This window comes from Zonotrichia leucophrys, chromosome 1 (genome assembly GCF_028769735.1).
Source record: "Zonotrichia leucophrys gambelii isolate GWCS_2022_RI chromosome 1, RI_Zleu_2.0, whole genome shotgun sequence".
NCBI classification, from domain to species: Eukaryota; Metazoa; Chordata; class Aves; order Passeriformes; family Passerellidae; genus Zonotrichia; species Zonotrichia leucophrys.
The window spans coordinates 14,109,314-14,134,139 of record NC_088169.1 but is presented as its reverse complement, the minus strand read 5'-3'; the positions used below and the strand labels follow the sequence as shown (position 1 = coordinate 14,134,139).

General features: G+C 43.9%; 1 protein-coding gene across 4 annotated transcripts in view; it reads right to left on the bottom strand.

Annotated features, from left to right (window-relative positions):
* Positions 1-2,439: 2,439 nt before the first annotated feature.
* The window catches only part of PCYT1B (phosphate cytidylyltransferase 1B, choline), a 38,943-nt gene continuing 16,556 nt past the window's right edge, over positions 2,440-24,826 (bottom strand). For 2 of the 4 annotated variants that reach the window (XM_064707058.1, XM_064707057.1), the window contains exons 2-8: positions 19,082-19,181; positions 17,672-17,788; positions 14,346-14,497; positions 13,370-13,448; positions 10,199-10,341; positions 7,867-8,055; positions 2,440-2,790 (exon numbers count right to left, since the gene is read on the bottom strand). In XM_064707058.1, the coding sequence (XP_064563128.1) occupies positions 2,584-2,790; positions 7,867-8,055; positions 10,199-10,341; positions 13,370-13,448; positions 14,346-14,497; positions 17,672-17,788; positions 19,082-19,181 (987 nt within the window). In that variant the 3' untranslated portion in view covers positions 2,440-2,583. Of the gene's footprint in view, positions 2,791-3,347; positions 3,667-7,866; positions 8,056-10,198; positions 10,342-13,369; positions 13,449-14,345; positions 14,498-17,671; positions 17,789-19,081; positions 19,182-24,826 lie in introns of those variants that run through there. The other 2 variants (XM_064707071.1, XM_064707062.1) reach the window with 1 other exon arrangement.

The following is a 24,826-nucleotide window of genomic DNA, read 5'->3' as shown; positions in this document are numbered from 1 at the left end:
CTTTATTGTTCATGTGGAGCTTGGCTGATAAATAGGACTAAATTAAAGCAATACTTGTGAAAAGGAAAACCCAACCATGACTCAGAAGTGCAAAATTGTCTTCCATGTGTCCAGACACCATGAGGGTCTGGTTTGCAGGAGACAGCACATGAATGTACCAGCAGGGCAAAGGCTTCAGCTTAGTGATATCCTAAATGCAAACAAGACACCTGGTACAGAATATGGCTTTGTTGCTGGGTAGCCACCTGTGACCCTGAGAAACATTCTGTTAAGAACAGGTCACTGGTGAGTTTTTCTCTACTTCCCATGTACAAGTTGTGGTGCTGTCTCCACTTAACCCACTGAGCAAGGGCTGCTGAACAGGAACTGCTAGGAAATTAAAATGAACAAGAAACAATGGGAAAAGCCAAGAACAACAAATCCTTGCCCACCTCCATTGCACGTGGATATGGCTCGTCTATCAACAGCACCAGTAGGAGCAGACAGTTCTGTGGTGGAGGAGTGGTTTGTGATGGGAAGACTGAAGACTTGCAAAGGATCAGAAAAACTGACAAGTGCATCCCAGGTATGAAATTACAGTAACAGGTTGCCTAAGGCTGAGAAAGGTCTTAATTGCATCGTCCCATCAGGCACACAGCTGGTGGCAGCTGAAATATCTGTGGCTGTCCCTTTGCACATTCCAACCTATTTCCTGCTCACCTGTTTTTGCAGCTGTGAAGGAACTAGCTTGACTCCAGAGGACAAAGTGCATGAGATGTTGTACTTGATCTTGTGGTGGTCTGAGAAGAGTCTGGCAAAACGTTGCCAAAGAAAAATCACTCACCTCGTAGTGGAGGAGGGATGAAAGCTGTAGGGAGTGAACAGACTGTGGGGCTAATTTGGTGCCTGGTACCAAGGTCTGTAATTTACTTGCCCAGGAAAGTGTCTGGAAAGGTGTCTGCCTGCTGAGCAGGTCACCCAGGCAGGTAAGGACAGCAGCCAGGGGTGCTGCTGCCAGCAAGCACAGCCACCTCACGGGCTTGGGCATCTCATCCCTCAGCTTTTTCCCAAGAGAGACATGGAGCCCTCCCTCCTCCAGCATTTCCTGTGCTGCCTGTGCAGGAGTGCTGCTGTGGCTGCAGCCCCCTGCCCAGGCTGCCTGGGAGACAGGGACAGTGGCAGCTGTCACTTGCTGGCCTGGCACCAAAGCTGCTGCTGAGCAGGGGAGCCTCCAACGTGCCTGTGCACTGAGGCAGCTGTGCCAGGCAAGCTGGGGAGCCAAGTGGCATCAGTGGCACAGTGCTGGGGGCTCCTGCAGCTGTGGGGCAGCCCCAGGGCTCAGGAATCCTGCCAGCTCCTGCAGCCACCCCAGCAGGTGTCAGCTGAGGGACTGAACGTGGAACCAGGTGTCAGGCAGGACTGGCTTTGCCAGCTAGGAAGATCAGCACTGAGGACAGAGCTTCACCTGTGTTTCTGCTCGAGGCTGTACACATGTCATGGACAGAGAAAGAAAACAGTTGTGCCTAATCCTGTTCAAAAAGTTTCTTTGTTCGTTTTTTTCATTTTTTTTCTCCATATTAGTGTAGAGGAATAACCTTGGGATCCTCTGCAGGGGCAGTGTGTCTGTGAACACATCTTGTTTGGAGTTTGATGAGAAGTTTGTACTGGCTGAATGCCATGTGACAACAGCACTGTTTGCTTGTCATTTGCTGATACATAGCTGGGAGCAGCAGGTTTTCCTAGGAGGCCATGTCCAAAGGCCTTGGGATATTTTTATAATTCATCAGTAAAAACCATCAGCATCTTCAAATTGTCTTATTTCCTACACCACCACATTCCAGCTATGGCTGTCTTTTCATTTACTTTCTTGCCTTCAAAGTGCAAAGCCAGGGAGCAAACCAGAAGTGATTAGGCAGCTGTTCAGGCACTAGGAACATGGAAAGTGATCTGATAAAGCAAAAAGCCCAACTCCTTACCTACACCCCACGCAGAGGCTTGGTCAACAAGCAGCACTGAATATGTTAAATGGATTTCCACGAACTTGCCTGGAGATCTCTTCATTTCAGTGCATGATTTGGGCTCTGGGGTAGATGTTATTCAAAAAGAAAAAAAACCCCAACTTTATTCCCAGTTTCTCAATGTATTTGCTGCAGCAATGCCATTCCTTCATGTGCCAGAAGAGCTCAAGGTCAGCAGGGTACAACTGCATCTTCTCTCTCTGCAGGCTGCAGCCAGCACTTCCCTGTGTGCTGGGTCTGGATCGGGAGCCAGCTGGGCTGCTCCTGCCAGCCCCCCTCGGTGCCTGGAGCAGCAGCTGGAAAGCAGCAGGACAGGGGCAGGAATTGCACATGGGTGTGGTTTTCTGCCAGTCCCTGGGGCTGTGCCTGGCAAGTGCTGCTGGCTGGGCCTCCAGCACCGTGAGGGAGTGGGGATGGGATAAGCTCTTCCTGAGATCTCCCTTGCTGTGCTCCAGTTCATTTCTGACATCTCCCAGAGCACGATCCCTGCTGCCAGAGATACCCCTGGTGTTCCTCACGCTTCTCCCCATCCGGTGGTTGAGTTCATAGCTTGTTCTTCTGTCTCATGGTTAAAAAAATATATATTTTATTTTTCATCCTCATCTCCCTCGCTCATGCTGCTGAGGGAGGCAGAGGCAGCTTTTGGAGAAGAGGGAGGGGAGGTCTTATTGATGACCCAGGGTGGAGATGGCGAGCGGGACGGCGAGCGGCCTCGCGTAGGACTGCTGTTGGGGCTCTGCCGGGGAGAAAAAGCCTGGAGCATTCGGCCACTTCGTTCCTGGAACATCTGCTTCTGCAAAAGCAAAGTGAGAAGATGCTCTGTGAGTACTGCACAGAGGAGAGGCTGGGGGAGGCAGGGGCTGCACTGTGCCTCTCACTGGGGAGCGAGCAGGGAGCCAGAGCCCCAGAGCATGGCTGGTTTGCTCTGCTGTGCTCATGAGGATAACCTGGTCCTGGCATGCAAGCTTTTACCTCAGCTGGGCCACCCCCAGTGTGGGAACACCGTGTGTACTGGCCTGAGCCACACACGGGGCACTCCCTTTGTGGGTTTTGCATGTATTGGTCACACTCTCATCTCCAAAGGTCACTTTTCTGCCTGAACGCCCAATATTCCAGTTCCCACAGCCTTTTCCATCTAGAATGTTGGGAAGGACCACCCCTCTCCTCCTGAGCTTCTTGGCTTTCCTAGCCTTTATTCCTCTGTCCCTTCTTAAGGGAGACAGCCTGGTGCCTGCCAGGTACTGGCAGCCACTTCCCCAGCTGCCCGCAGCAGGCACGACCCAAACCCATAAACTGAGGTTGGAAATGTCACAATTTGGGTGTCTGTTGAAAAGAGAAAACACTTGCAGGCTCTGTGTTTTGCTTAGAGCTTTATTGTCACTTTTGCTTTGGAAAGCTGAGTGGAGGCCTGCCAGAGTTAGTGGGGTGGAAGAGCCACCTCTGCAGTCAAGCAATCTGCTACACTAAGGCAAGTGCCTCTACTCTTTAGCAGCAATGTGGCCTTGCGTCACGCTGGGTTATGGAAGACGTGGTGTGTGCTGTGCAGCTGCTGCAGGCTTCACATGGGAAGTGCCAAATCCGAGTGCCCTGCTGCTCCTCCTGGGCATGGGGGGTAAGAGGCCTCAAGCTTGGCTGCAGGACTGGCAGTTGAGTCACAGGCGATGCTCGGCTGAAAGGAAGATCCAGCCCCGACAAAGTTACCACTCAGGTCTGAGAGGAAAATACTTGTGCAGAATGTGTGGGTTTGCCTGTTTTAGCTGTTTTAGCTTGGAGTTGCCCAGTTTTCATCATGTTCCTATTCCCCTTCCCTCTGCAGTGACTTTGCCCTGTGCTGACAGTATCTGGGTGCTCATCTTGCTCTTTCTCCTCCTCTTTGAAACTCAGTATTCCCTGCCAGCAAAGAGGCAGATGCTGGTTTACCCCTCAGGTTTCTGGGTGTTTGCTAAATCCCAGGGCTTAAAAATCAAGCACAAATACTGAACTTAGCTGTTCCTCTGTGAGCTCCCTCTCCTAATTTACATCTTCATCACCGCAGCCTTTATTGACTTAGAGCCTGGATTTCACTGCAGTGCAGAGTGGCAGAACAGTTCCTGCCTGGAGCTACTTCTCAAGGCTCTTGAGCAAAAACCCCATGGTGTGTACCTACCCTGCACTACTGCTAGGTCCAAATTAGTCAAGACTTCTAAAATCTCAATAATTAGCAGATGGTGGTTGCTCCTGATAAATGGTGCCAGGAAGCATTTGGATGGGGGAGGATTTCTGCAGCTGAGAGCAGCAAGGATGTCACCAGAGCTGGCAAAGCTCCAGAGCCTGTTTATAATTCAGTCGTAGGGGTGCAAATTTTCTCTTGAGATCACAAAAATGTGAGGTTCTGTTGGCTTGTTTCACCTTCTCACTGAAGATAATTCCCAACAAAAACAGAACCCCATGTTTGATATGAAATATATTTTTCCTGGCCACTCAAAATACTTTGATTGCCTTCTGTTGTCTAACAGTTGTTCTTCTAATGACTCAGTGGCACAGCAGCGCTTTGTGGTGATGTGGTGGCAGTGCTGGAGGACATCCAAGTGCCCCAGGCTGGCTTGGCCTGCACCATCCCATGTGGAGTACTTGACTGTGCCTTAGTGACAGAGGCCAGGTCTGGAAAGGAGAATCCCACCTTCCTGCTAAGTTCCTCAGCCAGGCTGTAGGACACCTGCTTCCCAGGCCTTCAGTGAAGAGTTTGTTGCTGAACAAACTGATGCACTCACACCTTGAGCAGGGCAAGGCTGAGCCCCTCCACGTTGCCTCCTGCATTAGAGCTGGAACCAGCAGGCTGCTGGCTAAAAGCACAGCTCTGCAGGAGGAGGAGGTGGTGTCACTCACCTGCCTCAGAACACCTTTCTCTCCAGCTGTGCCCTAGCAGGGTCAGTAAGCCATGCCCTTTGCAGGCAAGGAGCTCCTTGGGCCATTGGGTGCTGAAGAAGTAGAACAAGTGTTAATGGCTTCCTTGGAGTGCTGGAGGGTGAGACAAGGCTGGATGCACTGTGGTCCTTTACCAAGTCAGGTGGGCAGGATTTCCAGGTAGGGAAATGATTTCAAAGCCTTGACTCAAGCAAGTTCAGGTACACAAGTACACCCAACCAGTTCAGGGTTTGTTTTTGGCAAACTCGCAAGTGGGAATAAATATTTTGCCTGTTTCTGAATTTTACTGCCTGTATGTTGATACCCCTTTGCTTTACAAAGCAAGTGCCAGCTGGGTGTCTGCTTTTGAGCTGCTGATAGTTCCAAGGCCACTTTAGGTCCAAGCTGCAGACAGGTGGTGTGGCCTAAACACCATCCCCAGGTTCCAGCTGCAACCTGTCTTACCTGAGCCCCTGATGATGTCTGAGGTGTGTCAGCTGTTTGGAAGGTAACCTTCCCCAAGTATCCCTGTGTGCTGAGCAGGGGGAAGCCAGCCCCTTGAAGAGACACCTCATCTGAAGGGACATTTCTGAGAGACACTGGCACAGAAACCCTGCCCTGTGAGCTGTGCTTTCTCTCCTCTGCCCTCAGCTGGAGGTGCCTGTTGTACATGTCTGAGAGGAGCTGGAATGGATTCCTGCACCCTGGAGTGGTGTCTCTGCCATCAGGCCCTGTGTGCCAGACTGTGTGGTGGTCCTGTCTCACATCACAGACAAGTTTCACGCTACACTAATCATTGTTTCTGACCTCTCTGACCCTCTTGCAGAAAACATATGCACAGGGGGATTGCACAGGTGGGCAAAACTGCCAATGAATTACAGACATCCAGACATCTGAAAACTGACATCTTGACCTCTTTCACGAGCAGGCATTTTTCTGTGGGTTACACAGCCCTTACTTTTAGAAAATTGATGCTAGCATAAAGTATATTATAATAATTATTTGTGAAATAATAATAGCATATTAATGGCATGCAAATTACTGATCTAGGAATCCAGCATGCCCATAACGATTCCTGTACTTTTAATGTCAACATTAAAAGCAACTTCTAACTAACAGTGATAAGGGAAATTAGCATTAATAACAGTTTTGACACTAATAGTAAGTTATCATTTTTTTTAAAGTCTTTCCTGTTGCCAAGGCTCAAACTGATTTTAAAAAAGCTACACCACCTCTCAGCTTGCTGTCACTGATGCTTTTCCTACAACACTGTGAAGAGATTTCACTCCTCTTGTTCTTAGCAAAGGTCCCTGTGATTGTGCCAGACTTCCTACTCTGTGGTCAAACACTTAGTCAGGAAACAAGAGTTTCTAATTTTAAAAGACATACGCAGAGCACCTTTTCCTTAATTCAATTTGGTAAAATGTTTTATCAGCAAAGGTTTTTAAAAATGCCATTAGCATGCACTGTTGAGTGGGCAGAGCCAGGAAATAGGATCAATGCTTTTGAATTCCTTCCCTGTCTCTGCACAGCTAAACTCATCTCACCTCCTGTGAAATCCACATCCTCTGTTAGCATCAGCTTTAGTTATCCAGCACATATGGCCAAAGGCCCATCTCACTGGGGAACCCACACCGAGCTCTATGGGCAACAACTCCCACAGGAAGCTTCATGTGGATGTGGACAATGCAGGTAAACCAGAAGAGTTGCCTTCTTGCCCTCCCCCAGGAACATGCCAGTGTCAATGACTGCTTGTGTGGCTGGGGCCTGTGTTGGTCAGTGATCACTGCCTTTGGGTGACAAAAGTAGCTGTATGATGACAGTCTCTGTCCTGAAGCCTTCACAGCCTAATTTTGGGTTTTTCTCAACTGAGTGGTAATCAACATGGCAAGTCAGTGCAAAGATGAGAACTCCAGGAGGAGGCAGGCACTGCTTGACTTGGTAGCACTGAGGGGTGACACAGCACTGATGGGAGCTACTTAATTCACAAAAGCTTTGTGACTCTTCTATGTGTTTGTTTACAAACAAAATACCTGCTGAGTTCCTTCCAGCAGAAGGTGCCTTTTTCACTCAGAGTTTGCAACCAGAGCAGTGTCTGAGATGGTGCCTGCACTGGAGGGTCTGGGCTTTCATCCCAACACAGACAAACTCTACATTCAATTTCAGCTTTGTTACTGCTTTCAATGCAGCAAAGAAAAGTCATACAAGCAAACAAAGCTTCCTGAGGTTTGGCAAGCTATCAGAACTGACAGATGGGGGCCAGGACTCTTTTGGGGCTCTAAAGTGTCACCAGTTCACCACTCAGTGCACGAGTTTGGGCTGAGCAGGTTTCTCTCCTGAAAGATGCTGTTGCAAATTCTGAACTGCCTTTCCAAGGCACTTACAGCTTTAGTAAATGGCTCTCTGAAGGCAGCCATTTGAATACATACCAACATAGCAAGAAGAGCTTTGGAAGCGCTGCAGTCCCACCTGAACCTTCCCTACTGTCAGTGAGATGAGCCTGAACTCGACAAGTAAAATAACTTCTTGGAATTTTTATCAGTAGTTTTTGAAGTTAGAAAATTATAATCTTCTACTGCTGCATACAGACCAGGAAGAGAACTACTGAAAACTTTCCCAGTGGTCCTGTTTTACCTCACTACCTCCACTGAAGATCCCTGATGCAGGAGTGGTTCCATTTATTTGCTAACAGGGCCAACAGACTGTATTGGCCTGTTTGCTTGTGTGGTGCTGTGATGCAGCTCTGCTGAATGCAGTATTAAATTCATCATCACACCGTCACAAAATACAGAATCTCAAAAAAAGCAACAGCCAGAAGCAGCAAATCCTGCTGTTGCAATATTGGTATGCATTAATGGCTTCAGCAGCCATTACCCTGCTGTGCGGCCTTTTGAGACAAAGTCTGTAGCAAAAGTATCTGCTCTTCACCTGTGTTAGAGAGGAGAAATAAAAACACTCAGACTTCCTGGGATGGCAGAATACCTACCCAAGCTCCATCAGGTCCAAACAGCTCTAAAAAGTTGCCAATAAATTCCCTGGACTTTTCTTCCCATTTCTGAATGAGGTCATGGCTCTTCTCTTCCACCTTGTAAACGAATTCTTTTGACTTTTCCTCCACATTCTTGACTTTTTCTTTCATTTTGTCCACTTGGTTTTGAAAGCGATATTTCTTCTCCTGTTGTAAAAATGTGGTCAAAGATTAATAAAAAACTTGGAAGTAATTAGCCACAGACAGTTGAGAAGAAGAAAAAAATTCCATTAATGCATCCTAATACATATGGCCTTGGTTAGCTATTCTCACTTTGTTTTTATAAATGCAAGTTTAATGTTTGTGGAACGAAATGCAGAAGGTACATACTGAAAAGGTTTCTTGTGTGATTTACTGTGTTTAATCCACTACATGAATCTTTCTGTATTTTCAAACTGAATGCACTTTGAAATTGATAAGAATCTTGTGAAGGATATGAGTGGGAAATTAACAGCTCAAACTTAGGAGTAGGCAAAAGGTAAATCTCCCTATGTTTCCTAGCAAATGCTGCTGACTTGCCAGCCTGGATGTCTACTTGGACTAAAATGTCTCTTTGGGTGGATTTCTGCAGAGCAGAAGGAAAACTCTCATAAATTCTGAGCCTGGCTAATACAGGAGCTTCTGGCTGCAACAGAGATGTGTGTAGGCCAATGGCTTGTGGCCAGCAAACTTCACAGAAAGGAGAGAACTCCTAATTGCTAAGTCATACAGAAAAAAAGAGAGAGAGAAGATAATATTAGGGAGCTCCTGGAAAAAGCTTCTGAAATACTTCAGGAATAAAGAGCTTTTGTCTTGAAATGCTTGTGTGCTCCACAAATTTTTGGTACAAGCAAATAAGCAAGCCTGTGCTCTTGAAGGTGTGGTGGTCTGTGCAGAAGCACAGATCACTATTGGCTTTTAATTTTCTGTTAACTCCATTTAATGGCCACTTGGATTTATTTAAAAAAAACAAGCACTGAAGTGGGGTTTATTCTAGCTCACAAATCACTAGAGGAACTGTCTTTGCAAACCACAAGCACAAACAAAATCCCCAAGGTCCAAAGCAACCTCACTTCCTCTGTACCTAAAGGGTGATCAGCCCTTTAATGAGGAAACCAGGGCCCTTCTGCAAACAAGACCAGTGCTCTTGTGAAATCCTGGGGGTTTCATTTTTAGATGAACAGTCTCCAGTACAAATCAGTACTTCTGCATTTAAATTACTGCACACTAAACAATCATGCTAGGAAGTTGTTTAGGAGACATCAGTGTCTGAGATGGGGGCAAGCATAACTTATACAACAGTATCTTAACCTCACAGCTGCTCAAGGATAAATTTAGGATAAATTTGAGAATCTTCAAGGCATCCAACATGCCTTATTTTAATGGATATTTGCAACAGTGATCTTTCTGAGTGGAGTACTTACAAGCAAGATTTTTTAAAGGTGTAGAAGACTTTCAAAAAAAGCACAGTGAAATAAATATTTATGCCCTGTGATCTGGGGTTTATCTTCAGACTTCAAAATAAGAAAGAGATAAACTAATGAAATGACACAATTCAGTCCTTCACAAGGGGGTTTCCAGGCTCCAGGGAGGGAGGTGGGAAGTCCTGCTGTGAGCCATCTCAGAGATCACAACAGAGATTTCAGTTATGTGGGTTATCTTGAGGTCTAAAGTCAAGACTTGAAACAGAAAATGAAGGAAGGTAAAGTCTAATTTCCATAAAGTGTTTACTTCTCATTGGAGGGGCAGGTCTGCATATGGAAGATGAATAATCTGAGCCACCACATGGCTCTCCTGCCATTGTGGTTTCTGAGCTCTACAGCAGCATCATTTATGTACTAGTTTCTTAGCATATTTCCTTGTCTTTTGAAAACCATTTTAGCTTTCCCTAGTAATTTAGGCATTTTTGTTTTGTTGGTTTTTTTAATCCTATCACATTGTAGAGAAACTTTGGATCTCAAAATCCATGCTCTCTGTGCTGCCTTCTTGGAATAGGAATATAGAAAGAAATCATGTCTTGGGTGAATGGTTGAGCAGCTTCTGGTGGGAGGGTGGGCTCCTTCCTAGTGTGTCATTGTCAGCTACAGCTCAAGGAAGAAAGGGGAGCAGCAGCTTTGTTAAAAGTGTAAGATGAAAACTAAGCTGCTAATTAATAGGAGCAATTAAAACTACCCTCAGCTTACCAGTGTCTTTTAAATTCTTTCCAGCTCTTTTAAAAGCAGCATGAGGAAGACATAATTTCTTAACCTTTCCTTTGCATTGAGGGTGCTAGCAGAGGGTGTTTGAGGAGCAGAGGCGGAGAGGCACTCACGTTGATGAAGCTGACGTTGAGCTCCTTGGCGGTGTAGCCTCGCTGCAGGTTGCGCCGCGCGTACACGTCGTAGTCGCGCACGATGCGCGTGATGATGTCCGACGTGGAGATGCCTTCGGTTCTCTGCGTAGGTACAAACATTCCTGAGCAAAGCGGGAAAAGAGAGCCTGCTGATAAAGCTTGGCAGGACCAGCCACTGTGGCAGATAGCTGAGGAGGAGCATCAAAATGCCTGACAAAGGTAAGAGGTTTGCAATTCTGCCTTATTCTGAGTTCTCTCCTGTTGTTTCTGTGGGAGTTTGGGGAAGGCAAGGTTGCTATACTACTCATTTTTCACTCAAGTCTTTAGAAAGACTAAAAATTGCCCTCTGTACAGTGTCAGCTGTGATGTGGAAGTTATCAGACTGGCAGGGGCTCCTGAGCCAGGAAGGCCAAGCTTCACAGCTGTGGCCAATTCACTGAGCAGTTCTTTCCACAAGCACAGCCCTTATTTAATGTTATATAAAGGAGCAGGGAAGTTCGCTCCTTTCCTTTATTTCCACTTCTGTGCTGCACCATCTGACAGTCTCTGTTCTGCTGAGTAGAACAGACCAGCCTCTGGCCTTGACAAAAGCCAGGAAAAAGATGTATTGCAGTAACTGGAAAACACCCTGGAGGTGCCAGTGGTTTGCATCAGAAAGATGAAGTGTCATGTATGTGAAGTGCAGTGTTCCAGGCCCATCCAGCCATGCCAGTGGCTGCATAACCATCCTCCCTGCTCTGACAAATCAGTCCCTAAGAAAACTGGCCATTTATCAATACTGCTCATGTTTTCCTCAACACAACTGAGATATATGTGGCTTTCTAACAGCTCCCCACCAAAGCAGGTGCACCTAAACTGTTAATGCAATTCACAAATGCAATAGTAGCAGAGTTCAGGCACACCTTGGTTTAGTAGTTATTTAGAGCTACAAAAAAAATTACTACTCTCACTTATATGTAATTGCAACGTGAAGCTGCTGATGAAAGAGAGGGAGAAGACTGGCGATGGTTTGGGAAAAGAAAGCAGTGCTTTGTCTTAAAATGGTGTTATAGCTCCTGGCAAATTAACCCTCACATGTTCACTTAAAGTAAGCAGGCATTGGTACTTAATTTTACAGGGCTGGAAAAAGACTCAGAGAAAGAATCAAGAAGCTTAGCAGCCTCTTGTGACTAAATGCTATGTCATATTTTTTCTTTCTGATCTCTAATTAATACTCTGCTAAAAAAATAGATTACTTTAATCATGAGCAGACATGTTTCCCTGACTGTTGCTTTTCAGGCTTCCACCAGTCACTCAGGAAACTATTTTTGGAAGCAATGAAACCCACTTTGAGCCAGAAACCTTTATAGATAAGAGTTACACGAATACATGGACAAAATCCAAACTCCACCTTTGTTAAGCTGGAACTGTAGATGGACATTACCCCTAGTCACTGACTTTGCTTTCATCTGCTTCACGTGTTGGACTGATCCATGTTTTCCAAACTAATTGCTCACAGATGTGCACAGTTTCAGTCAGCTCACCACTGCCCATATGCCCTCCCATCCTCTGAAGATAGTGAGGAATTGGGAGCCCATGAGAATCTACCCAAGGAGCTCCCTGGTTACCATGCACTTCTATGCTCTCCAACAACCTTATGTGGCAAAATGGGAGTACTGGAACTATGGAAAACGTGCAAATGCATCAAAAGCCCTGGTCTATTTCAAACAAAACCTCTGGGAGAAAGGGGAAATTAATTATTGTAATAATGCTGCTCTGGAGCATTAGGGACTATTACAGCACTAGGTCTCAAAACTCATCACAAATAAGTTAACATTATTCCCAAGATGCTTCTCCGGTATCTTGTGGTGACAGACACATTGGACCACAGCTCCCTGAAGCTGCAAGCCTGTGCCCTCTTCTGCCAACTTTGAGTTTCTCATGGGGTTGTGTGTGCACTGTGCCTGTGCTCAGTGACAGCAGAGAAGGGAGTGCCAGGTTTGGGCACTCTCACACCAAGTCTGGTAATGATCCAGTGACACCAAGAGTTCCTGTTGTGCTGTCCTGTGCACTCAGCACCTTACAGAAGAAAAGTAAAATAGCTGCCTGTCCAGCATGTGTGCAGTATGTCTCTTGGTGACCCATTCTTACCAGAGGGGCCTTTTTTCACTGCCTACTGAAGGAAGCTGGTGTTGGCTCTGAAACTATAGAACAGCCATTCCCAAAGGAGGGCTGTGAGTCTGATACCACAGGGAGGTTCACAAGTGGAAAAAGATCAAGAAGTGCTGCTATAAAAAGCTTATTCCTTCAGCTCAGCTCAATAGCTGGTCTGTAGCTGTCATAGTATAGTTTGAGGTCACTTTGCATGGCATAATACCATCAGGCAGATTGCTCTGGAATTTTTTCAAGCCTCCAATATACATGTCTATGCAGAACAGAGAGGCTGGATTTGCCAGGGCTCAAAGCAGCATCTCCAGGGAGCAGCAGAAGAAGGATGTGGTTTGTTCCTCCTCCTTCCACTGTTAGGATAGGTACTACTGGCAAGCAGTGGCTTAATGTTATCTCCTCAAATTTAATTCATCTTCCTTGAACTGAAAAGACACAAATTCCTAATGAGTTCAGCATCTTCATTTTCAGTATAATATGGCAGTCAACCAAACTGCTAAATGGTAATGGAAATTAATTACTCTGATACTGATTTAAACCCTCTGCCAGTGTAATGAAAAGAACCCTCAGTGCAAGTGGATCCTAATGGCTCCTGAAGGTTGCCTGTGCTTGCCCATATTCAGGACTGGGATATATCAAGGAGGTGTCAGTTTGTGGTTATCAAGAACTGACTAAAGTTGGCTGGGCTGCTGTGGGAACTGAACTCATTTTCATCCATTCAAAATTCTTAGTGAAGCACTATAAAACTGTTTTAAAAATGCAGATGGGTCTGTTTTGTGCTAGATCTGAATGGTTTCCTTGGGGTTATGGCAGGAATTCAGCCAAGGATGTCCTCTGAGGTTTTCTTTCTGCTCAACTCAGCAGTACCTACCATCAGGGTGAGGGTGTAAGACAATGTGATATTACCTCTACTGCTTCTCTCCCAGAAGTTCTGGTTAAAAGGCAGTATAAGAATTTCAGGTGAGGCTGAAAAGGAAGGTGTTAAAACTGTGAAGTTGCCCTTACCTGCCTCCTTGATGTGTTTGTATACGTCATCCGATCCAGCGGAAGAGTAGGGGATGTCATCGTGTGCTACAAAGTCAATCTGCCAGGGAACAGAAGAATTACATCACCATCACCAAATTTTGGTTCACTGGGGGATTGTTATCTTTTTCTTGACTTCAGCTAACTTGTTTTTGACATTCTCATCCTAAAGCCATCACCTAGTGTATTGTACTAGATTTGGGCCAGCAACTGCTGTGTTGTATGATCAATTATAAAAAACCAGAAATCTTCTCTCCAAAAGCACTGCCACTACCACATCACTCTGACTGGCTCAGTGTGATGTGCAGTACAAAACGCAAAACAGGCTCCTGCTTTTACTCCTACTGCAAAAGCAAGTGGTGAGGCCTTGGCTTTCAAAACCATGGAGGCAGGATAATTGATTCTGGGTCCTTAGAGCTGTGCATATATACATGTACACCTAGTACTGTCATGCTGTCCTTCTGTCACCCAGTGATGTAGACACTAAAATACATCCTACTTAATTATGCTTTTGTTAAGATTCATATGTGTTGCAAGGCAATCAATAGCATGTAAAGCAATCTATCCTGCCTTTTAGAGGGCCCATGGTATTTTTACATATTGCACCTGTTGCCATTAATAAGAAACATGCCTTTAATTTAGGACTTCAGTCACTAAGTAACAACTTTCCTGGTGTACCCTCTCCTTTTCTGAAAGTCAATTTATCAGTAATTTTTTCAGTGTTATTTTACCTTTCAAAAATCCCAGTAGAGAAATCATCTCAGCATATTGAGAAAAAAAGGCAAAATAAACATAATGTTTTCTGACAGAGATGGAGGCAAGGAACGCTAGGTACCTAATTTCAGTGACTGGAATTAACTGAATAAAATAACTTGCTCCCCCTAGTAGGATTTCAGACTTGCTCATTCTCAACTGTCAGTCTCCAAAGGGGAAGGGAGAGATAAGGGAACAAATGTACCTTATGTTTTTCAAGGAACTCAGGTGTCAGTGTCCAGGGTGCATCTCTGATGACCTCATCCACGTAACGACAGTGTCTGAGGGCTTCGTATCGCTCCGTTTCATTCATCACAGTGAAGCCTTTGAATTTATGAGTTAAATCATCACTGCAAACTAAAATATAGAAGTATGAGCAAAATGGCTCCACATTCAGTAAAATTAGCATGACAAGGAGTTGATTACACTAGGTAAATCCATTAAGCACTTACTTATTAGCTTAGCAATTTTTGGGGTGTTCTAGTGCATCTAAAAGTTCTGCTTGGAGCTGGCAGATACAACTGTGTAACAATGAGACAACCTTCTCTTTCTTGAGCTGCAGCCAGAGGCCAAGTATGGCATTTTAAGACACTTCAGGTGGGATCCTTTACATGCTAAGGTAAACCAATCCCACTGTTAAGTGGAGATTTCATGGGCTGTGATATTACAGGGGTGATGGCCAATGCTTTGAAACCAATCAAACAGCACAGTGTGCTTTGTGAGCACAATCCCAGAGTGCTCACTAACTTCAGGTATCACAAAATGGTCGAGGCAGGAAAACCACTTGATATCACCTAATCCAAACCCTCTCCTCCCAGCACAGTCAACTGCAGGTTGCTCAGGGCCATGTCCAGTTGGATTTCCAAAGATAGAGACCCCTCAGCCTCTCTGGGCCTCCACTTCCTGCTTTTTATTTTTATGTAAACAACACTCTAAAAGGTAAATTTGCCAACAAAGTTCAAAATCACAGTGGGACCATTTCTCATTAAATAAATCCTGATGGAAAACAAGTAATAGAAAACTTTGTAGGAATCTGTCTCTGAGCTTAGCTTTGAGTTCAGCAGGCTTCACAGAAGAAAACTGAAGCTTGTGCCATGTTCAAATGGAAACTGCTGAAGGAAGCCCCAAGGAAAAGACTGGGAGAAGCCATATGCTGTAGTGAAATGAGCAGAGTTAAAGGTCCAGAAATCCTGCATCTTTAACTCTGGATGCACCAATACTTTGTCACTGCTTTTAAAATGAGGGGCAGCAAGACCCACATTACCAGAGGACTGTAAAAGTTAGGTATTATCTTTCTACCCACATAACATTGTGTAAAAACCAGTGACCTTCTCCACAACCACCTCTTTCCAACATTACAGCTACAACAGTCATTTGACACCCCACATGGAATAATGTGATACCCATTTATAGCTGGGTTGCCAGTGGTTGTCCTTCACCACAGGTCAAACCTGTGCCTTTGGATCTTTGTCTGTAAATGTACTTGACAAATGATAAATGTAACATTACCAGTGCTGCAGTGAAGTGTGAGAGCAGCCTTACTTTGCTGTTTCTTTCTAATTTGAAAACATCAACCTATCAGGCAAGGTGCTGGCAAAGATGCAGTGTTTTCTGAGATCTGAAATGGATGTTCTTGCTGTGATGGTCATTAAGGACTTTCAAAGTAGGAAAAATGTAGAAAGGCTTAGATAGCCCTCAAGCTTGTGCAAAATTCAAAGCCACATAATAACATATGTATGAATTTCAGCAAGCAAAATGCTATTCTGTCCCATTATGTCAGTTTTGATGCCTGCTGACAAGAAATTTAATGGTGATCAAAGCATTTTCAGAAGAAAGATCCCTTCAGAGACTGTAGTTGTATTTATTTACAGCCTTTATGACACCTTTACGCTACCCTCTCCTGGAAGGAAAAGTCTACCAAAATTATTGGGAAATCGTAATTTTTGCTCGAATTCTGAAGAAAGGTTTGATTTTATTTACTGATTACTATTTGTTCATGTACAATGCAGACACAGTATCTTTCTTTGTACTTCTTTTGAATCTGTCATCCTGCTCTAATAACTGATTTGGGAAGGTATAAATGTCCATTTTAAAAAGAAAAGTGATCTTAGGTCCAAATAATTGTCTTCACAAGAAAAATAGAAGGGGTTTGTTGTGATGCCCACAAAGACATATGACACCGGTGCTTTTGCAGCACAAATTGTATGTGGGTGTGGGAAGGTGTCCATTTTTTAAGCATGCTAACACACAGTGCCTTGCTTGGAGAAGGTGCTGATGAGTGCTGGCTGCTTTGTCCTTCACACCAAAAATAGGGGCAAAGTGAAGCTATGCCATGAATTTCAAAGGAGTCAGGCATTTACCCCAAAGCTCCTTCCCTTATCTGGGGCAACCCCATATCCTTTGAAAACAACAACAAAATGTACATGCATTTTTTTTAAACCTCATAGTCTTGCACTTCCACTTGCTGCTTCTGCAAGTTGTCTGGCTCAGCAGGAAACCAGAGACTCCTTAATGTTTCCTTCCTAACAAAGGGACTTGTCTTTTACCTCACAGGAAGCTCCATGGGAATTGCCACATTTCATAAACTTGAGTAAAACTAAAATATGTGTTTGTAAAGAGATTTTGGTTTTCCTCCGTGTTGAGTCTTCCCCCTCTGCCCCCCACCTCCGCAATTGTTTGGGACAAATATGCAAAATAATGCACCTTATAGTACCTGAAGGTTGCACTCATGTTCACTGTAAAGCATTTGAGCAGCTGAATGAAGGTTGCTGTGAAATGTTTCTGCGAGGAATATCTCAACCCTGGAGGGGCAAGGAAAATGGAACCAAACTGCAAATTTCTGAGGTTTCATGAGAGCAGGGCTTGCACAGCCAGCTAGGTAGGAAAGAGCCACCCTCCAGTGACTCCTCTGGCACAGGCCAACTGCTGAACAGCTGGTAGCCAGGCACACACCAAGAAAAGATTTTCTTAGCCAAAAAAAAAAAAAAAAAGGATTAAGAAAGTAACCTGCCTGGGGACACCTGTGAACTGAAATGACATTCCACTCATGACCTACATTTGGGTCTTCAATGACAATGGGCCAGACTTAGCTTCTGTGATGATGCTGAAGGCTGGGTCAGGACCTGGCAGGCAGAGGTCATGGTCTGTGCCTGGCTGGCAAGGGGACCAATGAGCCAGAAATAAATAATGGTTGCTCTCATTCACTCATCTCCATCTTTGAACAATTTTGAGCAAATAACTGAAAAAGGTAAATTATTCATATGGAGCTATTTTAAGCTCAGAGCCATGCAGGCACCTGCTTTAACTAGAATGGGAATTGTGCCTGTGCTGCTGAGGGCAGAATTTGACTTTTACTTTAATTGATGCAATTGTAAGATGTAATTCAAGGCAAATCACCTATAGAAAGCCCCTGAGTGAAAGCAGCATTCAAGTCATAGTGTATAAACAGCTGGGGGTGGGAGCACAGCAATAACTTTCTGATAGTGAAGCACAGAAGCAAAAATTCAGTGCAATAAATAACTCTGATCTTACCTCCTACTAATAAGTAGCTATTTGGGAATAGAGTTTTGGCTTGCATAAGAGCTCTAGCATGGCCAGCGTGGAAGAGGTCAAATATTCCATCTGCATACACTCTAACGGGTCTGTCAACTGCGGGAAAAGAAACAGAACAGTGATTTTTCAGATCCCAAACAAGTTGCACTTAATTCTGCTGGATGGCATTTTGTTCCCAGATCAGATGATTGCACAGATTTACCCCAGTTCTGATATTCAAAAGCCCCACAGGTAAACCTGCAGTTTTTGATACTGCACACTACTTGTTCTTTGTACTCTCTGCTGTTTTCTCTCAGACTTACCCTATTTATTACCATCCATCATCCCCATATTCTAATTTAGCAAAAATGTCATCTTTCTGCCTCATTCAGAGTTCCACCATATGTCTTGTTCTTTTCTCTCTGCCTTTCTAATCAGATATGCCTTATGGATTTTTTTCCCATCATTTCCCTTTCCTTCCTTCTTGCCTTGACTTTTTCCACAGCTTACTGCTGTAAAAATCAATTGCTTACCTCCTCTATGCAAACCTCTTACTTCACTTTTTCCAGACTTTCCCCAAGTTCTTCTCTCTAATGAGCCTGTAACTTTTCTTTCTCATGCTACCACCCTTATAACTCTTTCTGTACAGCACCCTCAGCAGCAGCCTCCAGACTGAAAAAGGACTTGCTTTCTCAAATGGCATGCTTTGCCACCTCCAAGCAAAAGCACAGTGGAGATGAAATCAACAGAGCTCAAACCTCCATGGACTGTGCTTCAGTGACAGCAGAGAGAGGTCTCTGCAGTCAGGACATCCAAGGGTCTGTGGGAGAGAGAGCACTGTTCCTTGCACAGCTGACTGGAAAGCTGCAGCTTGCTCCTATAATGTGGACATACTTTAAAAGCTTATTTTAAATAAGTAAAGTAAGTCAACAGAGCCTTCTAAAAAATAATCTCTTCAACATTTGGGACTTCATATGAAATCATCCTGCTTCCCCAGTCCAATCACAGATGCCCAGATAAAGAAATTGGCAAGTAATCTTTAAGGCCACTGAAGGTCTGATGCGATCATCAGGAACATCAGTGAAAGAAGAGTTTTCCAGAGATGAGAATCCAGAAGGTAGCTACTACATAACACAATTTTCAGGCTGGCTGGAGTGGGCTGGCATGCCTTCCTTCCAACCAACATCCACAAATACATCAAACTCTAACTTGAAATGTTTTCTCTTGTTATTTTTCTAGAGAACATAATGGCTCTGAAGTTGCTGGTTTCTTCTCATTACCTGATAGCACTGGACATTAGGCTTTTGCTTTTGAGTAGAAGGCACAAATAAGTATAAATAGATGTTTGTATGGAAGATGCAGAGCTCTGGGAGTGCCCATGATCCTGTGGGTGCAGCTCTCTCCACATACCTGGTGTTCCCCGGCGCGCTTGTGCAATGGTCAGCTTCTCATGGGGTGCTTGGCACTGACAGCTGGTTTCATCAGCGAATGGAGCAGGTGCCGTCAGAGTCTGGAAGGAGGAAAAAGCACAAAGAAAGTCAATTTAATTTCACCACCAAGTAGTTATAAAAGAACCATTTAATTGTGGCAGAATGCTGTAACCAGACTTCATGCCAGTTTGTCCTCTGGGGATTTTTGCCTTCTGGTCACCCCCAAGCACACACAAGTCACACAAGGTAGGATGGTGAGGAAAATAAAGCTTTCTAAACACGTCATGTGACTGAATTCTTTGTCTCTTGTTAGAGAAGCTTGGTCATCTTTGAGGTGGGTGAAGGCACACAATTTTTTTGTTTGCAGAACAAAGTCAGGTTGGATGGTGTGAGCAGCTTAACACTTCTCAGTGACTCTGAAGGCCCAAGGAAAAATGTATTCTGTTACCTGTAAGTAACAGCTGGAAAAAATACTTGGGACTTAGAAAGCTGCAAATGAGCCACCTCTTAACAAGCAGCCTTTCCTGCCACTGGCAGCAGTACAAATAATTGGGAGTGGAGGTTATTTTGCTGTGGCTTTAGTCAGAATCTCCTATAATTTTGAGGAGCCATTCAAAATAAAGGCAAGGATGCAACCTTAAGTCCCATTTAACAAGAGCTGACTGAGCTGCAACTCCTTTCTGGTCTGACACATTCTGTAATAGCACAAAAACACTCTAACTGTGATCAGAGCACCACAAGGGTACTTGCTCTGAGGAGCTTAGAACCTAAAGATACATGAGACAGTGTGAGGATGTGTGAAGACTGACGTGGCATTATCTATCAGGAAACTTGATTACTGAATTTGTGTTTTCTGCCCATGTCTATGTAGGAAGTTATCAGCCATCAGACCCTCAGGTATTTATTATCTTCCATATAGTCTGATAGGAAAAACAGCTTCTACAGCTTCTGGCTTGAAATCTTTACAAAGACATAACTTAGTTTTGGTTTGCTTTGTTTTTGAGATGAAGTAGTGGTTGAGAAAAACTGAAGGAAATCTGTCACTGTGCCTCCCTCATGATTTAACTGGGGGGTCATGGCTGTGCAGCTGTGGCTTGGCTGGGTTTTGACAGCGACCACCCAATGTACAGTTGTCACACCAGCTTGAGTACCCATGGATGATCATGACAGCATCCATTTCTGCCTTTACACAGTTTTTCAGATTTTTGATGCTGAACGATTTATCACTGAGCATTTAGCATTCTTTAGCATCCCTGAGACACCTCAGAGCATGTCATGCCTAATTGCTGGCTGATTTCTGGGCTCACTGGTTTGTTGCATGGAAAGCTCAGAGCACAGTAGTAAAACAACAACAAAGACTTAAAGATTCAGATCCAGGTCTTTCTGTTGATTTGCTATTCATTTTGTTTACTACAACTAAGGCAATTTTATGTAGGTTTCCTTTTTTTCCTTTCCATTTCTCTTTCCTTATTTTTTCCCATACTCTCAAATGTTAAAGGAAATCATCATCATTAGCATCTTCATGATGAAAATCACAGCACCTCTGCACAGACAAGGTTAAAAATGGAGAAACTATTACCAAGCCCAAGTTTCTGTCTGGGTTTCATGGAGGGGAACTGTTCATCAGGCCACCCACGCTGCACAGTGCAGAACATTACACATAATCATACAGTGCCAGCTCTTTCCTTTATTTTCTAAATACTGTCTTTTTGCTTCTGGCTTTGCTATTGCTGGGTGCTAATCTGTCTTTTTATCTCCAAGGAAGGTCAAGTTACATGGCAGCCCATACAGCCTGGTTCCTGCTGAGATAAAGAGGAAGGCAGAAATGTTAAAACAATAATGGCTATGGTCTGAGCCCTGCAACTGGTAATCAGCTCCTAGCTTGGCAGAGGTTGTTTCCTTGAAGGTTATTTGAAGAAAATAGACCTGGTTTGCAGGAAGATATCTCTTTTTCCCCCCAGGCAAACACAGTGGTGCTTTTCATCCATGTAACCACCTTTGCAGCACTGAGATTTTTCTTTCAGTCTCTGCTTAATGGAGAACGACCTCTATCAGCTTCCCATTGGTCCAGTTTTTATAAATGTTTGTCATTAAAGCTCACTTTACAGATCAGGGCTTAGAACCAGACCTGTCAATATTCCCTCTACTCTCTGATCTCACAGTTACTAGATATGAAAATACATCAAATGCAATACATTAAAATCAGCCATATTCTGTCAAAAACAAACAGAGGAAAGCATAAACACCATGTGCTGACAGATGAAAGCTATAGCAATAGCTTCCAAATGACTACTCACTACTATTTTATTTTATCTATCCTAGAAAAATTATTGCTAAGCTTAACAAAAACATCTTATGAGTAAAATGAGACCATTTGGTTTGTATTAAAGCCCATAAGAGAAAATATTTCAAGAAATTATTAAAACCCAGAAATAATTTGTCAAACCTTTCCAGTTTGTATATATAATTACTAGCATTCTTTCCAGTTTCTTGATGGTAATAATTAGAATTGTGAGAAAACAGCAAGTAATGTATATAGCAGATTTTCATTTTGGTTAATCCATTAAAGTTCTTTTGGAAGCTTGCTATAGTTTTGCCAATAATCATATGGTTAGACAAAGACTTTGTACTTCTGTCTTTCTCTGATAGATTTTTCCCTTCATCTCTGCCTTCCTTATATTCTAGGCATTTACAGTTTGCAATTACTCAAGCAAGTGAAATTTGCCTTGTGTTTTGGACCAAGGTAAGCTCCTGAGACCTGCACCATCCTGCAGTAATATGTGAGAGAAAGCTTATCACATGTCACAAATGGAGAATTCATTGTAATACTAGGACTTATTAATGATATTCACTTCAGAAGATGATAAAAAGCTCTTGCAATAATAGTCTTGTTTCCTGGAAATTAAGACACAGCATTCAGTAAAATGAGGGTACAGGAAATCATCATATTTAGTAACCCTTGCATATTAGAAGCTGTTCATTCTATGAGAAGTTTAAAAGTGTCTTACTTGCTTTCTAGGAAATTTGCAGAAGAACTGAATGATGCTCAATAAACTTCAGGCCATTAAAAGATGGAAGGTGGATAATGGGGGCTTTCCCAGCAAGCACCTCAACAGCTCCACATGCAGCAGCAATGTCTCTGTAACCCACAGCTCTACTTGGTGAGACAGCAGCCCAGAGAGGAGCACGGTGTGCTTGGCATCCCTGAGCTGGCTCTGGGGCCAGGACACTTCCCTGAAGGAACCCTACATGACAACTAGAAGCACCTTATTTTTAGGTGTATCTTGAAGCTGCCTTTTTATTATCTCTCTTTACAGTCTCTTAGGCTACTGGAGCCATTTAGCTTAGCTCCTAGGAATAAGGTAAACACTTATACTTGTGTCTCTAACAATTAAAAGGAAAGTTGATGGTGATTTGTAGAGGAAGAGGAGCCCTGAAATAACAGGTCAAGGACACAAGCACCTCCACACCCTCTCTTTTGATTGCAGCCCTTTGTGTTATTGCTTGCTTGCTTCTCTGTGTTTGGTAGCTGGGCTGGGTTTTTTACACAGAAGCAAGAAAGACAGAAACATTCTTTTAAGTAGGTAAATGCAGACCCATCCAAGCCATAATGCACCTGCCTTTATACCTTTGCCTGCAGGGTGACTGCAGGAAATACATCTAATGGAAGGAGCTACTGCTTTTTTTTTTAATTCATGCAACTACAATACATTCTCTCTTCCTCTTGGTGAAGCTGTATTGTCATCTAAGATTTTGCCATCAACAAAGATCAATGAAATTTCAGATCATGAACCAGTACAGCTACAGAGACAACACTTGATAAAGCAGGCTGGGGCTGTGCTTATGAACAAATGAAACTGGCAGGGAAATTCTGTGGGAGGTCTGATGCTGTAACCACCTTTTGTCTCAGAGGCAGTATTTAAAACACGTAAGTGATTTCACTGGAACAAATCATGTGGGTAAGGTCTGCTCATATGAGGAACAATTATTTTGGGAACCTGCTCCTGATGTTGGGAAACAATAATTACAGAGCAGGAAACAATGACATCAGTTCAAGGAATATTTAAAAAAAAGCTCTATCAAAACTATTGAAAAATAAGTATGTGCCAAGTTTCTGAGGTATGAACACTTTTCGTAAGTGGAAAGGCCACGTTAAGGACTACCAAGGTCTTCTCTTAGAGGTTCAGGGAGCAAACATTGTCAAAAAGGAAAACCATGTTGTCTCCTACCTGTTTGGGTCAGTAACCTAAATTTATGAGCATTTAAGTTGTAATTGAATGTTACTGGTGGTTGTCTCCTGGAAAACTTTTTACAAACTGTTCTACTCCAAATGCCAGTATAGAAAAAAGTCTATCCTCTTCTCTCAGAGTTCTGCTGACTCAGGAAGGTGGATGCAAACTAAAATATGGCAAACTAACCTCATAAGAACAGTAACTTCAGCGTTCTGTTGGCAAGCATTTCAAATTAACTTTGTTGCTCTTTCTGGGCTTAATCGTCAATCAAATATACTTCACTCATCATTTGTATTAAGTAATTATTAAGTGCAAGATGTAATTACAAATTGAAGATACTGCAGAAGAAAAGAAACTTCCACTGCCTTTTCAAGAAGCATAATGGTGTATATATGTAGAGATTCATAGATTATGAAACTAGAACGACTATTATGTAATCTAGTGTAATATTTGCAAAAGGCCAAAGAATTTTGTGACAAGATTCCTGCATGACAGCCATGACTTCTGACTGAACTGGAACACATTATTTAGAAAACAAAATCATCCCTAGAGGTGGGATGGGCCCCAAGTTAAGCAGAGTTCAAGTGAAAGAGTTGCCAATGAAGCCCCTCAGCCTCCATGAACACCAGCTAGAAGTGAAATGTGACTCTTGGGAACTCGTCCACCTGAGCCTGCTCCCCTGGCACAGCCCGAAGGAGCTGGGAGGAGCTCTGCATGCCAGTGATCCAGGCAGGACTCACTGAAAAGCAAACTGCAGCAAGGGCACTGTGCAGCCCCTGAGCCTGGATGTTCTCCTGTTGTGATGGCTACAGACAAGAAAGCTGTCAGACATCCCAGCACCAAGGAGGGATACACAGCATTCCAGGCTAAAGAAGCTTTTGGCTCCTTCAAAGGAGCACCGGTTGCCAATCATCAGTCTGCAGACACCATTGGCAAGAACCAAATTGGCTGTGGAGCATTTGCAAGTCAGCCCAGTGGCAGCTGCCTGCTGGCCCAGGAGTAACGCTGAAGGTTGGCCATGGTCAATAGACCAAAACTAATGCCACTCTGTGTTTTACTGAGCAATCCAGGGCAGATAACATCAGCTCCTGTGTTTTGAATGTCTATTATACATTTCTTTTTACTTGTACATTCTGTGTATAGAATTACAGAATCATGAAGGTTGGAAAAGAGCTTTAGGATCATCCACTCCAACCCAGCACTACCATTGTAACCCCTAAGACACCAAAACACATCACCCAGTGCCAGATGCAGATGCCTCATGAGCACCTCCAGGGATGGTGACCGCACATCCCTGGGCAACCTATTCCAATGTCTGACCACTCTAACACTGAAAAAAATTTTCTAATATCTAATCTGAATCTCCTCTGTCTCAGCTTAAGGCCATTTCCCCTGGTGCACTCACTGTAGGCACAGCAGAAGGGACCAGCTCCCAGCTCACCACAGCCTCCTTCAGAGAGCAATGAGCTTCCCCTGAGCCTCCTCAGGAGTGC